At 40.8% G+C, this 16,645-nt stretch overlaps 1 protein-coding gene across 3 annotated transcripts in view; it reads left to right on the forward strand.

Annotated features, from left to right (window-relative positions):
- Positions 1-13,636, forward strand: part of TMEM260 (transmembrane protein 260) — a 61,002-nt gene extending 47,366 nt beyond the window's left edge. For 2 of the 3 annotated variants that reach the window (XM_032622171.1, XM_032622173.1), the window contains 4 exons: positions 3,423-3,599; positions 5,089-5,142; positions 6,880-6,970; positions 11,338-13,636. In XM_032622171.1, coding sequence (XP_032478062.1) covers positions 3,423-3,599; positions 5,089-5,142; positions 6,880-6,970; positions 11,338-11,592 — 577 coding nt within the window. In that variant the 3' untranslated portion in view covers positions 11,593-13,636. Of the gene's footprint in view, positions 1-3,422; positions 3,600-5,088; positions 5,143-6,879; positions 6,971-11,293 lie in introns of all 3 variants that reach the window. The other variant, XM_032622172.1, reaches the window with a different exon arrangement.
- Positions 13,637-16,645: the final 3,009 nt, after the last annotated feature.

Raw genomic sequence — 16,645 nt, forward strand, 5'->3', positions numbered from 1 at the left:
TCATTGTGTATTCAGATCATTTGCATTTAATGTAAATATTGATATGTTTTAGATGTACATCTATCATTTTACTATTTGTTTTCTGTTTGTTTCTCTGTTTTTCATTCCACTGTTTCCCTTCCTCCTTTGTTTGGGATACTTTGATTTTTTTCTAGTATTCCATGTTAAATTATTTTTACTATGTCTCTTGGTAAATTTTTTCAGTGGTTGCTCTTGGAATTACAGTACACAGACATACTTAACTTTTTTTTTTTTTTTTTTTTTTTTTTTTTATGCGTTACGCGGGCCTCTCACTGTTGTGGCCTCTCCCGTTGCGGAGGACAGGCTCCGGACGCGCAGGCTCAGCGGCCATGGCTCACGGGCCCAGCCGCTCCGCGGCATGTGGGATCTTCCCAGACCGGGGCACGAACCCGTGTCCCCTGCATCGGCAGGCGGACTCTCAACCACTGCGCCACCAGGGAAGCCCCATACTTAACTTTTTACAATCTACTTACTACTTCAAGTGAACTGTAGAAACCTTAGTGGCATATAAGTTCCTTTAACCTCCCCACTTTTGATTGAGTTGTCAAATATATTAGACATGTGATAATTTTTGTTTTCAGCCCTCATACATATATTTTGAAATCTAAGAGAAAAGATAATCTAAAATATTTGTCCACATATTTACCAGATCTGTTGCTCTTCCTTCAATCCTCATATTCCAGGCTGCCCTCTTGTATCATTTCTCTTCATCTGAAATTAGTCCTTTAGCATTTCTTTTAGAGCAAGACTGTTAGCAGTGAATTCTCTTAGTTTTCCTGTATCTGAAAATGTCTTTATTTCACCTTCATTTTTTTTTTTTTTTTTTATGCGTTACGCGGGCCTCTCACTGTCGTGGCCTCTCCCGTTGCGGAGGACAGGCTCCGGACGCGCAGGCTCAGCGGCCATGGCTCACGGGCCTAGCCGCTCCGTGGCATGTGGGATCTTCCCAGACCGGGGCACGAACCCGTGTCCCCTGCATCGGCAGGCGGACTCTCAACCACTGCGCCACCAGGGAAGCCCTCACCTTCATTTTTGAAGGATATTTCTGGATATGGAATTCTGGCTTGATAGTTCTTTTCTTTCCCCACCACTTTAACAATGTTATTTTATATCCTTTTGACATGCATGGTTTCTGATGAGAAATCTGCAGTTATTCAAATCATTGTTTCCCTTGTGTGAAATGTGTTGTTTTTCTCTGGCTGCTTTCAAGATTTTTTATTTGTCTTTAGTTTTCAGCAGTTTGATTATGATGTATCTGGGCATGACTTTCTTTGAGTTTAACCTCCTTGGGATTTACTGAGTATCTCGAATCTGAAAGATTATGTCTTTCACAAAATTTGGAAGCTTCCTGACATTATTTCTTTAAGTAGTTTTTCTGCCCCACCTTCTTTCTCTTCTCCTTCTGGGATTCTGATGACACCAATGTTAGACCTTTTGATATTGTCCCACAGGTGCCTAAACTCTGTACATTTTTCTCAATATTTTTTCTCTTTGTTTAAATTGTATAATTTCTCTTGATCTGTCTTCAAGTTCACCCAGTCGAGGAGTAATAGGAATTTGCTCCCAACCTTTGGAACCACAGCTCCTCTGATTAGTGAGAAGTGTTCCCCTTCCTCAGAGCTATAGGGACCTGCCCAGCTGCCACTGCTGTAACTGTGCTGCTGCTGGCACAGTATTGCCCGGTGCCCAGGGAAGGAAAGAAGGGAAAACATCCTGGGGATTTCCTCTGCTCTCCCCAGTCCGTACAAGTTCCTTTTCCTGCCCTTTGGACTAGGAAAAAGGGAGGCGGCCGGGCTTTTCTTGGAGTTCTTTCTGTCCTTACTTGGTATGTGCTTTTGGGTTTCAGGCTTCCTTTGAGTCCAGGCCAGGTAATCCTGGAAGGGGAAAAGGGATAAACTCACTGCGGATTTGGTGGAACTTAAGAATTCTGCTTTCTTCCTTCAATCCTCTTTCTACCATTTACTTTTCAGAGTCTTCAGATAGTTGTTCTAGGTCTTCTGTTCAGAAATTATAGTTGTGTGCAGTGAGAGAGACAGAATAGAATACGATGACTACATCTTCCCTAGAACCAGAACTCTGTTATGTTTTACTTTATGTCAGATATCTCATTTAATCTTAAACAGCTGTGAAAGATAGTTCATACCAATTTCATTGATGAGGAGACCAGACACAGGTAATTAAGTGATTTCCCCAAAATCATAGAGGTAATACATGGTGGAAAAAATCCAAAATCTAAGCCAGAAGTGTCTTGTTTCAAAGTTCATGAAGTTTTTACTTTCAAGTAATTGCTCCTAATATGCTCCTTTTTTTTTCTACTTGGTAATAGCTGTTAAGGTATACACCAAAAATTGGAATAGAACCAGTCAATTATAATGTTTTTGAGCCAAGCTTATTTAAACCATTTCTGTTACGAATTTTTGCAGGATTTGAAGATGCTAATAGTTAGTCAAATCTAATTAATTTTATTCAGCAAATATTCTGTATTAGCTATGCATCGTGCTGTGGGATTTCGAATTAATTCAGAGATAGAGAGCCTATCCTCAGGATGCTTCTGGGCTTCTCAGAAAGATTTATAAATGAAGATAACAAGTTCAATAAAATAATGTTAAAAGAGATTAAAAATAAAATGCAATGGAAATTTGAGGAAGGAGAGATTAGTAGTAGTAGTACTACTACTACTACTGCTACTACTATGAAGACATATTTCCACCTACAAAATTTTAAAGGTATCAAATAATATGTATATTTACACATGAGACAGAACCACAGAAGCGTTCCTTGTAACAGTGCTTATCCCCAAGTGATTTCCTACAGTGTCACAAACGGTAGTTTTATCATTTATGTCTGTGTGCTTCGCCTCAACCTCCCAAACAGCATTTTTTACACTAATATCAATGTAAATTTATTTATTTATTTTTGGCTGCATTGGGTCTTTGTTGCTGTGCACGGGCTTTCTCTAGTTGCGGCGAGCGGGGGCTACTCTTCGTTGCGATGCGCGGGCTTCTCATTGCGGCGGCTTCTCTTGTGGTGGAGCACGGGCTCTAGGCGCGCGGGCTTCAGTAGTTGTGGCATGCGAGCTCAGTAGTTATGGCTCACGGGCTCTAGATCGCAGGCTCAGTAGTGGTGGCTTAGTTGCTCCACGGCATGTGGGATATTCCCGGACTAGGGATCGAACCTGTGTTCCCTACATTGGCAGGTGGATTCCCAACCACTGCACCACCAGGGAAGTCCCTCAATGTAAATTTAAAACAATCTATTTGGGAGAGATTTAAATAAACCAGAGTGTTCACAAATGGTTTATTGGTAACCAAGGTTTAAAGAGTCAGAAATGACCCTTCACGAGTTATACTTTAACATTTAGAACTTTAAGTTAAAAATGCATATTTTTCTGTTTTCAATAGAAAAGAAACATTTGTTTGCATAGGAATTCATGAAGGCGACCCAACGTGGAAAAAGAACTATTCACTTTGGCCATGGGGTTCTTGTGACAAATTAGTTTCTTCGGAGATTGTATTCAACCCTGAGGAGTGGATTAAACTTACGAGAAACATCTATAACTGGACTGAAGACTATGGAAGGTATGGAGAGCAGTTATGGTTTTCATCAGTGTATAGCCATTTTGTGTGCCTAAACAACTTACTAAATTTTGAGATGCCTTTTAATTATTTGATGTATTTTGTGGTTTTTTATTACTAGTTAATATTGTTATTTGCTGCCCACAGAGTATTGTAATAGAGGAAGAGAACATACGTTTCTTGTCCTCAGGCTTGGAGATGGAGGAAGGGCGGTGGTGGTTGATTGGGCACCACAGTAGTTAAACGTGTGCCACCGTCCACCTCCAGCTGTTGTAATGCTACACGGTCCACCATCCTGTAGCTTAGAGCCTAAAAGTGGAAGAGATTTATTAACTGCAACAGAGCTTTAAAAGGCACTCACCCTGTTGCCCGTGATAGTTTCCACCTGCATAAACTCATATTTTTTTTCCTTCAAGAATGGCAGATCACTTCTCTGTAGGGAAGCCTGGGATTTGAGTAACTTTTTCTTCAGTTGTTTGTCATCAGCCTTGGTCTGTCGTTTTGGGCATGATTAGTCTTCCTGGAAGCATTTCTACCTAGACTTGACTCTCTCCCATATGGAAGATGAGTCACCATCTGAAGATAGGTGTCTCCATTGCCTGTTTTTTAAATTATGAATTATTCAAAGATTAGATAATTATTGCTTATAATTTAAGAACAACAGTCAAGATCCTATGAACAAATGGTACCAAAGTTTTTTGAGTCAATATGAGCAAATAGACCACATTGCTGTGCACCAGCGAGAGCTGGATAAGTAGTTCTACCTCAGAGTACTCTGTGACGGGAATTCCCTGGCAGTCAAGTGGTTAGGACTCCGCGCTTTCACTGCCGTGGCCCAGGTTCAATCCCTGGTCAGAGAACTAAGATCCCACAAGCTGCACGGTGCGGCCAAAAAAAAGTACTCTGTGACCATTGTGAGGAAAAGTTAGAAAATCACCTGTTCTCCAGACAGCTAACAACAGTACAGGTACATGGCATCACTCATTATCTCCATGCTGGCAAAATAGATACATAATAAAAGAAATTTTAATTAAGTGAAAAAAAATCAGCAAATGGTTCAGCCAGTGTTTTTGGAGCAGCATCCTAGCTCCAGCAATGATTTATCCAAGCCGGGAGTCCCCTCTCTTTACAGCTCAGTGGCTCTTAGCTGTGTCCATAGAGTGACCCAGGCCTCACCCTTGCCCCATCGCCCACCTGACAGTTCTTAGGAACAGCTGGCTCCCCAGATGCCTCCAGCCTCTTCCCACTAATCTTTAGTTTGCCCCCATGAGGCACTGGGGCTCGTTAAGCAGAATAAGAATACATTTACCCAAACCTCAAATTCCTAATGATCAAATTTTTCTAGGAGAATAAGTTTGTTATTTTGGTCTCTATCAGTACTTCAGGATGCAGCCTATTTTATTTGCCCTGTAAGGTTATAAAACAAGAATTACATGTCCACAGCGATAAAGGTAGCTAGCAGAAACATGTTACCGTTTTCTTGTAACTGCAGGTTTGCTCCATCTTCCTGGGAATCTGTGGCCAATGAAGAGATGTGGCAAGCCAGGTGAATAATGTACACGTGTGTGTTTGCAGTCTGTTTGTAATGCAGCAGAAGAGCCTCTGGCGCTTTTCACCTGGGGAGTAGTGGTGCGTGGGGATCATAAAAATAATACTTATGAGCAATTATTTTGTTTGAGGCATTGTACTAATCATTACCCGTGCATAATCTCATTTCATCCTCACGATAACCTGTGAAGAAGTTATTATTATCCCCGTTTTACAGAAGAACGAACCGGAGGTAGAGAGGTTACTTGTCCAAGGCCACATAGTTCTACCAGTAGAGTCCAAAACTCACATCTGTCTGACTCTGGAACATTCCTAATTCCTATGCTCTCCTATCTCAACTAAACCAAAGTGAGTGTAATTGATTGAGGAGAAGTTGATAATTACAACCCTGTCTCCATGTGTAATGTGCTAGTTAATTATTTAAGCACTTATTGAAAACTTCCTAGAGACCAGGCACTGTGCTAGGCATGGAAGCTACACATATGAATATGACACAGTTCCTACTCTCACGGAGCTCAGTCTAGTGGAACAGACAGACATGTTCAAAGAGATCTGACTCTTCATAGATACTGTACTTTCCTGTTGTTCCTGTGTGGAACAAACACTTCATGGTGACACTCTTGACTCTCTGGGTTCCTGTCATTCTTTTAAAATACTCAAAACATCTAACACTAACAGACTTTGGCCTAAATATTAATGTAAAAGTCTTAAGTGATGCAGACAGGGGTACCAAGTATGAAGTGCTTCCTCCAGTAAAAATGCGTTGATGCCCACTCTGGGCCAGGGACTGTGCTTTGCACCAAGAATTGAGTTAGGGTGTAAAGGGCTTACATACATTTAAAGAGGTTTTTTTAAAAAATTGTCAACAGGGACTTCCCTGGTGGTCCAGTGGCTGGGGCTTTGCCTTCTGGTGCGGGGGGTGCGGGTTCGATCCCTGGTTGGGGAGCTGGGATCCCGCATGCCTTGCGGCCAAAGGGCCAAAGCGTAAAGCAGGGGCAACGTTGTGACAGATGCAATAAAGACTTTGAAAGTGGTCCACATTAAAAAAATCTTAAAAAAAAAAATTGCTAAGAAATGGTTCTTGACAAAACAACAATTACAAAAAAGATACAGTTTTTGCAGTAGTGTTTTTGAAAAAGTCAGCAAATTGCATATTGCAAGTTATCAGCCCAGTTATAGGAACAAATAGTCGCTTTGAAGAACTAATCAAAGATACACTGAATGTCTCCACAATTCCTCACTGTGATTGAATGCGGGAAAGCTGGGGGAGAAATCACATAAAAGAAGAAAGCAGGTCATTATTCAGGTAGGTATTGATTTAATTGGTGTGCTGACTACAATTTGGATGAGTTCATGTGGTCAAAGAGTCCAGGCATCTTTGAAGAAGTGGTCACACATGGCATGAACTGTCGCGATGGGTACCTTCAGGGATATGCTGACGAACTCAGCAAGTCTCCGCCTCCTAGCCGCTCTTGCATAATGAAGTGTACATCTGGAGGGAAGGTGATGTACAGTAGGGATGATGAACATAAGCTTTTTTCTAAGATTTGGCACTAGGTGTGAGTGCAGTGTCTTGGGGTGGTGGGGGAGGATTACCGTTGGTTCAGAGTAAACCATTAATACGAGAGAAGTGAAAAGAATACAATAAATGGTTTTGTATGTTCCTAATCAATGGAAAAGTCTGGCAGATTTAGCTTTGAATGTAAAATTGACATGAACACCCTCCCACTCCCAGGATGAAAACACCGTTCTTCATCTTTAACCTGGCAGAAACTGCAAGTTTGCCTTCAAATGTGAAAGCTCAGCTCTACACTCACGCGTATGACGTATGTTGTACTTTTACATACATAAATTTATTTGGTGGGAGGGTGGTGGCTGTTTGGGGTGGAGAAAGGGTGTATCACAGTAGAGTTTTTACTTTTCTGTTTCCAGCTTTATTTGGCATTATAAAGCAGTATAAATGGAAAAATAGTCATGTGTATCACAAATAATATCTAAAGTGGCTGTGGTCCGCAGATTAATGAAAGGAGTTCATGTCCTAATCTCCAGAACCTATGAATATATGGCCTTACGTGGCAAAGGGCACTTTGCAGATGTGATTAAGGATCTTGGGGTGGGGAGATTATCCTGGATTATCCGGGTGGGCCCAACGTAATCACAAGGGTCCTTAGAAGAAGGAGGCAGGAAGGTCAGAGTCAGAGAAGGAGATGTGGCATTGCAAGCAGAGGTCAGAGAGAAAGACTTAAAAGATTGCCACACGTACGACCTGAAAGATGGAGGAAGGGGCCACAAGTTTGGGAGTGCAGGCAGCCTCTGGAAGCTGGAAAGGGCAAAGAAATACATTCCAGAGCCTCCAGAAGGAACACAGCCCTGCTGATTTTACAAAAACCTTCATTTTTATGACTTTTGACCCCTAGAAGTATTCGATAATACATTTATATTGTTTCAAGCCACTACATTTGTGGTGATTAGTTACAACAGCAATAGGAAACTAATATGATGGCTTTATTTAAAAAAAGAAACAAGTTTTGATGGGTTGCCCTCTACGCAAAATCATGACCCTGGCTGCACTTGAAATGATCGGGCCATGGCTGATTGGGATTTCTTTTTTTTTTAATTAATTAATTTTTATTTATTTATTTTTGGCTGCGTTGGGTCTTCGTTGCTGTGCGCGGGCTTTCTCTAGTTGCGGCAAGCGGGGGCTACTCTTCGTTGCAGTGCACAGGCTTCTCATTGTGGTGGCTTCTCTTGTTGTGGAGCACGGGCTCTAAGGCGTGCGGGCTTCAGTAGCTGTGGCACTCGGGCTCAGTGGTTGTGGCTCGCCGGCTGTAGAGCGCAGGCTTAGTAGTTGTGATACACGGGCTTAGTTGCTCTGGGGCATGTGGGATCTTCCTGAACCAGGGCTTGAACCCGTATCCCCTGCATTGGCAGGCGGATTCTTAACCACTGTGCCACCAGGGAAGCCCTGGTTGGGATTTTATGAGAGAGATAAAGGGTCATGGAGAGTGGCTCTGTCTTCTGATGTGGCCCCAGGAAACCAAACAGCCTTCACATCCAGCCACACTGAGGCTCTTGCTTAGCTGGTCCTCTGTGATGGCAAGGGGAGTCCAGAGCAGAGGCTTGCTTTGCTGTAGCACTATGTTAACAAGTCCCTGCTTTTCTGAGATTTATAGCACTGGGCTGTTCATCACCTTCAGAGATAGTCTTGGAGCCTGCTGTGTAGGAAATAGGCATCCTGGCGAAGGCCAATAAGAACAGAGCCCAGGAGCTGTATGTCTAAGCAAGTGAGGAGGTATTTCTGCTGTCTCTGGGCTGCTGTAGATCTACTCAGCCAGGGCATTTGTTTGGTGCTGAGTCAAAATTGCATGATGTCCAATTGGTATGACAGATTTTGCTCCTCACTTTTGTGCTCATTGGTCCGTTGTTTATTCATTTATTCATTCACTCACGGAGCACTTATGGAGCACCCAGTCTGTACCAAATACTGTGATGGAGACAATCAGGAATATTCCCGCTGTCAAAGAGGCACAAGCTAGAGAGAGAGGTGGGAGATAAGGCCCTCAGTGAATTCAGTCGCGAGAGTTACGAGAGGTTTGCAGAGGTGCAGTGGGAGCAGAGAGCAGCACATGAGTACAGCCTTCTGGGGAGGGGCTGGTGAGGAAGGGAGGGAAGGCTTCTAGAGGAGATGTCACCGCAGTGTCATCCTGAAAGATCAGAAGGGACTGGCCAGGCAGATGTGGGGCAGGGTAGCGAGAAAGTGGGGCAGGGCGGACAGTCCGTAACGACGGAACCACAGGGACAAAGGTGGAAACCTCCTAGGTGCCCACTCAAGGACAGCCAGGGACTAGTTATAGGAAACAGCATGCTGGAGTTCTGTCTGGCAGTCAGGAGGTCCAGGTTCAAGGCCTGCTCCACCATTCACTGTCAACTGTGAGCCAGTTAACCTTTCCAGACCTCTATTTTTTCTTTAAAAAAAAAAGTGGACTGTAAACTTTATAGATTATCTCTCATATCCTGGTCATATCCGGTTCATCTCTAATACCCTGTATAATTCTGTGAAAAACAAGTAGTATTTAGTTGGGAGAAATCTGAGACTTAACTAATATTTTATATTCTCATCAGTGATCTGTTCCATGGTCAGTTGTTAGGCCACCACTGAAGCTAATTCATGGATTTATTGTCCCTTTGGGCCTGTAAGCATTACTCTGTTCAGTGAACACAAGTCTGTAGCAGTCTATAGGTATCTCCTTCACATATGTCTCCAGATGTGTGACACCATTTGCAAGACAAATGAGGCCAAGTACTCCATGGGTCAACACAAATCAGCCCCTAGTACAGGTTTTTCAAGAACAGTCTTGTTAGCTATAAAAGATATTTTTGTTATTATTAAATTATCCTGCTCAATAGCTTATACAGGACATTAAGTTCAGGTGTAGTGGGAGAGCAAGAATGATCTTTGTTATCTTTAGGAATACATGTGATACATTGAAGATTTCCCCCGCAAGACAGAATACGTTCCACTAACACTAATGTCACAGTGATACACGCCTAGAGGGGGAAATGTAATTCCACATGATGAGAAATGACTCTTAGCTTCTTAAGATACAGCACATGTGGCCTAATGGGCCATCCAGAATGAGTCGATGTTCTAGAAAAGGGTAGCGTAGTTGTTCTGATGTCTGCAGACTGAAGCAGGGAGGTCATGAGCTGCCTCTTATTCTCTTGAGCCATTGGGAAATGAAGTGCTAGCGTCTGTCTTGCACTCCAGAACCTTATCAGGATTTTGAAAACTTGGGGAAGAAAAGAACCTGAGCAGTTCCTGAGCACCTACTTTGTTCCGGGCAGCCTGCCATGCAGTTTACAGATGTCCCTCATCAGAGGGAGGCCTGGGAAGAGGAGCAACGGATAGGGAAAAAAAAAAGCCAAAAACTATGAGGAAAGGTAGAGAAGCTTTGAATATTTTACCAAGAAAATAAACGGGTAGGAGGCTGACTCAATAGCTTTGATGTCTATGAAAGTGCGAGGTGACTCTCCTATTTTATGGAGTGAAGAGAACTAAGGGGAAAATAGCTTTAAAAGGCAGCTTGAGGCCTGAGGGTTATTAAATATCAAAATGACATATCACATGCGGATTGGGGACTTTTTCATGGGGATGTTGTTTTGAAACAGATTAGGTAGGCATTTGTCTGCTCTGGAGTAGGGGTTGGGGAAATAGATAATGTAATTGGGTCCCTTTCAACTGGATGATGTAATGAGTGTAGTTCTAATTCAGAAAGCCCTTGTCCCTGGAGAAAGCACCATTGCTTGTCCTGTGCTCTCCTGGAGGCTACTGGTTAACTCAAGTGCCTGTGGATCTGACTCCAATTTGATAATCCCCAAGAAGGCTGTGAAATTCCCAAATATGCAAGTATAATATTCTGTTTTGTAGATTTGCATCTACTTTTTGGTTTATTTGTTAAATTTTGATGTTTTTCCTCTGGAAAAATCAGTATTAAAGATTCTAACTCTATCCAATTAATACTATCTCTGATATTGAAAAACAAAACTCTGAATTCCTGTGGGCAAAGTTTTAACTATGAAAATTGTAATTTTAGGACACTGTGAAGATTTTCAATATCTCACTTTAAGGATGTCTCTTAAATTCTGTTATGCCCAGTCTGTTTGATGCTGGATTTGTCTGATGTGTTTTATTGTCGCTATTGTTATTACTGTTGTTTATAATATAGGGAGAAATTTTTGTAAAAATGAGGGACAACATTTAAATTTCTTCAAGTTCTTTTTCCGTGCAGTTTTCTAAAGAAAGCTATCTTTTTCTCCTATAGCTAAATTTAGAGTTTCATCCTTTCTGCCTGTTGAGTAAATAGCTTTCCATGAATTAGAACTAAATCCCTTTCTCAGAACATCTTTCTGGAGGAACAGCATTTTGTCCTGACACAGTGTGTCTTAGGTTCCCTCTGCAACATCCAAAAAACCCCAGAAGCAGTTTCAGATGAAGCACATTGGCCTCCTGCTACTGTAATAATTATAGTAGCATCCTTGCATTTTCTGCATGGCCTAGCAACAATTAGATTTTTACTGTAGGCTGGTTGGATTTTTTTTTCTTGTGTTAATTTCTCTGTGTTTTCTGTTTTTTTTTTTTTTGAAAAAAGTCAAGGGATAACAATGGAATACCAACATTTTTGCTGTCTTCCAGCTTTATAAGGAGATTGTCTATTTACGAAAGGAACATCCAGTGAACTGGCATAAGAACTATGCCATTGCCTGTGAACGGATGCTGCGCCTTCGGGAAAGAGGTGCAGACCCTGAAGTCTTGTTATCTGAAACCATCAGACACTTCCGTCTCTACACTCAGAAGGCCCAGAATGATCCACAGCTGGCCGATATTTCAGTTGCTCTAAAACACCTAAGAAAAGAACTGCAAAGTCTGAGAAATATGAAAAATGGCTGAGACAGCAAACTGTGAAAAACCTGCTTGGCGTTTGGCTTCCAAAATCTAAAAGTTTTTCATCCAAGAAAAGAAACAGCATAAAAAAATGGGGGCCTAAGTCATCTCCCAGATATAAGTACATGGTGCAGCCGTACTGTTTCGGGGGAGGGGGGGTGGTTAGAGACCGAGATGTGCTATTTATGCAAATACTATTTAGCCCATGTTACTGAATTAGCATTTCAGCAAGAATATTTTGAAAAATCTTCCTAATTCCACAGTCTTTCACCAAATGAGTTGCTTGATGAGATTCTAGAAGAGAATGAACTGTTTTCATATACTTAAAATATTGACCATGAATCTTAAAGGCCCTGCTTATTGGGATTGGGATTGAAATTAAATTCTTCAAACATTAATACCATACCAAAGACATTCTTTGTTTTCGAGAAGTGAAATCATTTTTTTTAAGAATGAATCTTGTTATGCTTCAAGTTAGAATACTGTTGGTTTTTTGTTTTTTGTTTTTTTGAGTAGCTGTGGTTGTTACATAATCTCACACTTCAAACTAAATACCAACCAAATGGTATTTTGAAAAGGTTAGGGTTTTATTGTCTTAGATCATTCTCTGAAATCACTAAAAAATTAAGCTAATTGTTGTTTGCTTTTTTTTTCAGTTGCTTAAACTGATTGGCAAGTAAAAAGGATTTTGTCTTTCCTTAATTAATTTTATATTCATGTTTTACTTCCATTTGGGCTCATAAATCTGGGCCCAATAATTAGTCCTGCTGCCAAAATGCGAAAAAAAAAAAAGGGCAGGGGCTCGGGGGGTGTGGGGAAGTGGTTCAATAAATTCATTTCTGTTACAAGCATCTTTTATACATATTACTAAAGAGAACATAGTAAGAAATGCAAATAATAGTTCTTTATTTTATTATGACAGTTAATTAATAGCAACCTGTTTTAATGAATAAAGTCACTCAGAGTCCTTCAGCACTTCCTAAGTAGAGGCCTGAATCTGTAGGGATTCTTTTCCCCCCAATTGTATAGCTCCTAGACTCCAAGAACTATATAGGCCCCTGTATAGAAATGCTCACTAATGAAGAGGGAGGGCTAGAAGCTTGTCTGCATTCAAAGATCACTGGTGAGTCATTCAGCAAGAAAAGGCCCCTTACCAGGAATAGTCACAGTTCCGTGGCATTGTACTAGCAAAAGGGTCTGATCAAAGGTCTCCTGTGGAGCTTGCATGGTTCCCTTTCATACTACGACCATAATTAAAACCACTAATTCTCTTTTAAAATGCTGCAGGATGCCATGTAGGCATCTGTCTGGAGTGTCCTTTGTGATGTCATAAGCTGTTAAGGACCAGTGCCGAGGGCTTTTGAGTGAAATGCCAGTCATGAAGGTGCTTCAAGACAAGGGTGCCTCTAAAAGCTTGACAGGGCCTTGACTGCACAATTCGAGCTGAATTTGCCCCTTGTCAGCTGCCAGTAAATAAATCTCAAAGGGGGAAAAGCTGAAGTTTCATTACCTGATCCATGGGGCTTTGTTGGTTTTGGCATCACACAGGGGAAGCTCTTGCCCCTCCATTCTCTGGATTTGAAGATGTCCATTGGAGCCTGCAGTGCCTGGACGGGGTTCAGAGCGGAACCTTTTGAAGAGTGTCAATAGTTGTAACAGTTCAGCTGTTAGGAAGACAAATAAATGGAGGAGCTCATTAATCCGCTTTTGGCTCTCGGTGCCTTTTGCCCTTTTATCACAGCCTTATTAGGCTCCTACTCATCTTGAACCAGAAAAAAATGAATTGAAGTTGTTGAGTACTAATTGGCAAAGACTTTTAATCATGGGCCAAGAACTTTCACTGACTTGAAAGTAACTTCTCCACAGGGAAGAACCAAAAACCTGGTTTACCTTAAAACAAAAACCTGTTGGAGTGCAGTGTGGTGTAAAAATTTAAGGAAGCATTGATAAATTGTCTAAGTTGATCCATTTGAAAGAATTATATAAGATGATGATTTCCACTTTCCTTTAAAAAGAGTACAGTAAAATTCATATGTGCCTTCCCTGGAAATGCACTGTCTTTATTATTTCAGAAAAGAGATTGCATGCGTATGTGAGATGATCATATTGGTTTTGAACATCTGCATATTGTATATGGAATAATATGTAAATATTATTACAGCATCTACATACACATCTGGTGTTGGAGTAATAGTTCCTATTTATGGCCTTAAGAATGGAAAATAAGGGCCTCTTTTTGAAAATATCTGCATTTTAAATGTGTCGATAATGTGGACACACATATTCAGCATATGCCTGAATATGCTTCGCGTATTGACTGTTGTCTGATGGTACATAGATTATTCTGTATTTGTGCATCAGTGGCTTTGGACCACTCTCTGTTTGAGAAGGCAATGATATGATGGCCCACAGTAGACAGGATCATAATCATTTAAATTTCCAAAAAACCAGCAGTGAATGAAAAAAGAGCAAACTGAGCTGAGATTTTGGGATGTTGGGCTTCATTCCCAGATCAACTACTTTTTGAAGAATTCTTTCCTTTCTACTGTGTGAGGTTAAACAAGTTGCTTTCTTTTCCTTTCTCTTACTTCTCCTTGGCTAGTACACAAACACCATAAGATCTGACAGAAGGGGTATCCTTTAGTCTAACCCCCGACATGGAAGAGGATGTGAAGGAGGTGACTTCTGCACGTTTTGGCTGGCATTCTCCTAGCAGTGTCCCTGGAGTGCCGAGGCTTGGCAGGATGACAGGAACCCTGCAAGGCCAAGTTCTGCCTGGACTTTGGCCTGAGGAGCAAGTGGGAGCCAGCAAAACTGTCTGCCTCTCCACATGCTGTGGTGCCCTCCTGCCCGGCACCGAGGCTGGCACACACCAGAGAGTGAGTGGAGAGGGAGATTGTGGCTTCCATGTTCCCTAACAAACCGCCCCAGCCCTGTTCCCGATGATGGAGGTATGCTTGCTTCTTGCTGTTGACTTTCCTCTTCTCTTTGTTTTTTCAAAGGATCCTTTTTTTTTTTTTAATACTTTTGTTCTATGACTCAAAATGCAGCCAAAATAGAAGTGAGTCAATGACTAGTGTCCTATTTTGAAGTCTTCTAATAGAAATTGTGAAATGTTATTTCTGCCTATATTCGTAGTCCTTTCTAATGACAGAACCATGATGTTTAGCCTTTATTATACTTAAATAAAGCCATTTTGAGTGTTAGGATTATTTGTATGATACCCTGCTGATTTCTTTAAGTCATCAGATTAGGATATGAAGAGTAGTTTTTTAATTTATATTTTGAAAGTTAAACAGTGTGTGAGTCCTTTTTCATAGTTCCTACCAATATCCCTCAGAATTTAGAAATGTTAATACTTTTAATATTCAGGACAAAAAGTTAACACCAAAGATTTTTTTTAAAAAGTGGATCCTATTACAGCAAATCCTTTTACTCTGTTTTAATTCTGGTATATTCTGTAAAAGCACCAATGTAGAGTATTACTTAAAATTCTGTTCTTCTAACTGGCTCCAAGCCCTATGGTTCGGTAAAGAAAAAAAACTCAAACTCAGTAAGAGATTCACACTGCTTTGTTCACCCTCATATTTTGCTGTGAATGCAAACCCATTCTAAGGCTTATACTCACAAACAAATAAGTAATGTTTCCAGGGATTCTGGAAACATCTAAAGGCCAAGATCTTGGCACAGCATTACAGAGCAAACAGGGAGCTAAAGCTTTAGCCGCGATCATATTCAATGAAGACGTCATTGTCAGTACCCTCTAAAGGTCTGTTTGACTTGGATCAGCGTGGACGGTATAAAACAAGCCTCAGGAATAGCACGATGTGCTTACCTGGATATCGGAAGGTAAACTAGTACGAATATATCTTGAGGAAGGGATTTTTCTGAAAAAAAAAATCTGATTGCTCTTCAACAATGTAACATATATTTGTATATCCTGGAAAGATTAGCTTATGTCATATCGCAAAAAGAAAAAGATGGGAGAGACAGGTAGAGGTTACAAAACTGTAAACACAGAGCCTGAAATTATTGCCCTGTAAATAGAGTTATCTGGATCTTTTCCACCGATCCCAAGTGTTATTGGTGAGGGTTAATTTTCATTAGCACAGATATTGTTATGATTTTAAAAAGTTGATAAGGTTGAGAAAGTTTCAAGGTACAGATCGAATACAAAGACAAATAATTGGACCATGTTCCCATCCACGTGATCCAACTTCACAGAGTACCTAAGTAGTTGCAAGTCTTTTTGTACATAATTGCCATTAGATGAGGTTAATGTTAAATAAATGTCTAATAAAAGATTAATAGAAATAAGCCCAATCGAAGTTTTAACCCATTCAGAATGTTAATTGTTCAGAATCTGTTATAAATCTGTACAAGTAGTATGGGGGGGTGGGTAACATAGGTGAATTATAATTTTTATATTGGTAAATTCATTATATATTATAAACTAATAAATGAAGATTACATCCTGTTTTTTAAAATATGCAAACAAACCATAACCATCTTCTATTTTAGAAATGTTATCTGGGGACTTCCCTGGTAGTCCAGTGGTTAAGAATCCGCCTTGCAATGCGGGGGATGCAGGTTTGATCCCTAGTCGGGAAACTAAGATCCCACATGCCACAGGGCAACTAAGCCGTTAAGCCTCAACTACTGAGCACATGAGCCACAGCTAGAGAGAAGCCCATGTGCCACAACTAGAGAAAAGCCCGCGCACCACAACTAGAGAGAAACCCGTGCTACAATGAAGAGCCCATGCGCCGCAACGAAGATCCCGCGTACTTAGCTGCGTTACAACTAAGACCCAACGCAGCCAAAAATAAAAAGTAAATAAATATTTAAAAAAAAGAAATGTTGTCTGAGGAGTTATTTTATAATATAACCTTTTAAAGAAAATCTTTGGAGATTTCTCCCATATAAATAAGATATTCCCTAATGGTTGAACCATTGGAAATACCCTCACTTATATGCAAAAGTATGTGTGATTAAAGCCACAAGGGAACAATGCTTGTGAAGTCAGACCCAATTTTCTCTTCCTTGGATTATAGTGTAA

Source organism: Phocoena sinus, chromosome 2, assembly GCF_008692025.1.
Source record: "Phocoena sinus isolate mPhoSin1 chromosome 2, mPhoSin1.pri, whole genome shotgun sequence".
Taxonomy (NCBI): Eukaryota; Metazoa; Chordata; class Mammalia; order Artiodactyla; family Phocoenidae; genus Phocoena; species Phocoena sinus.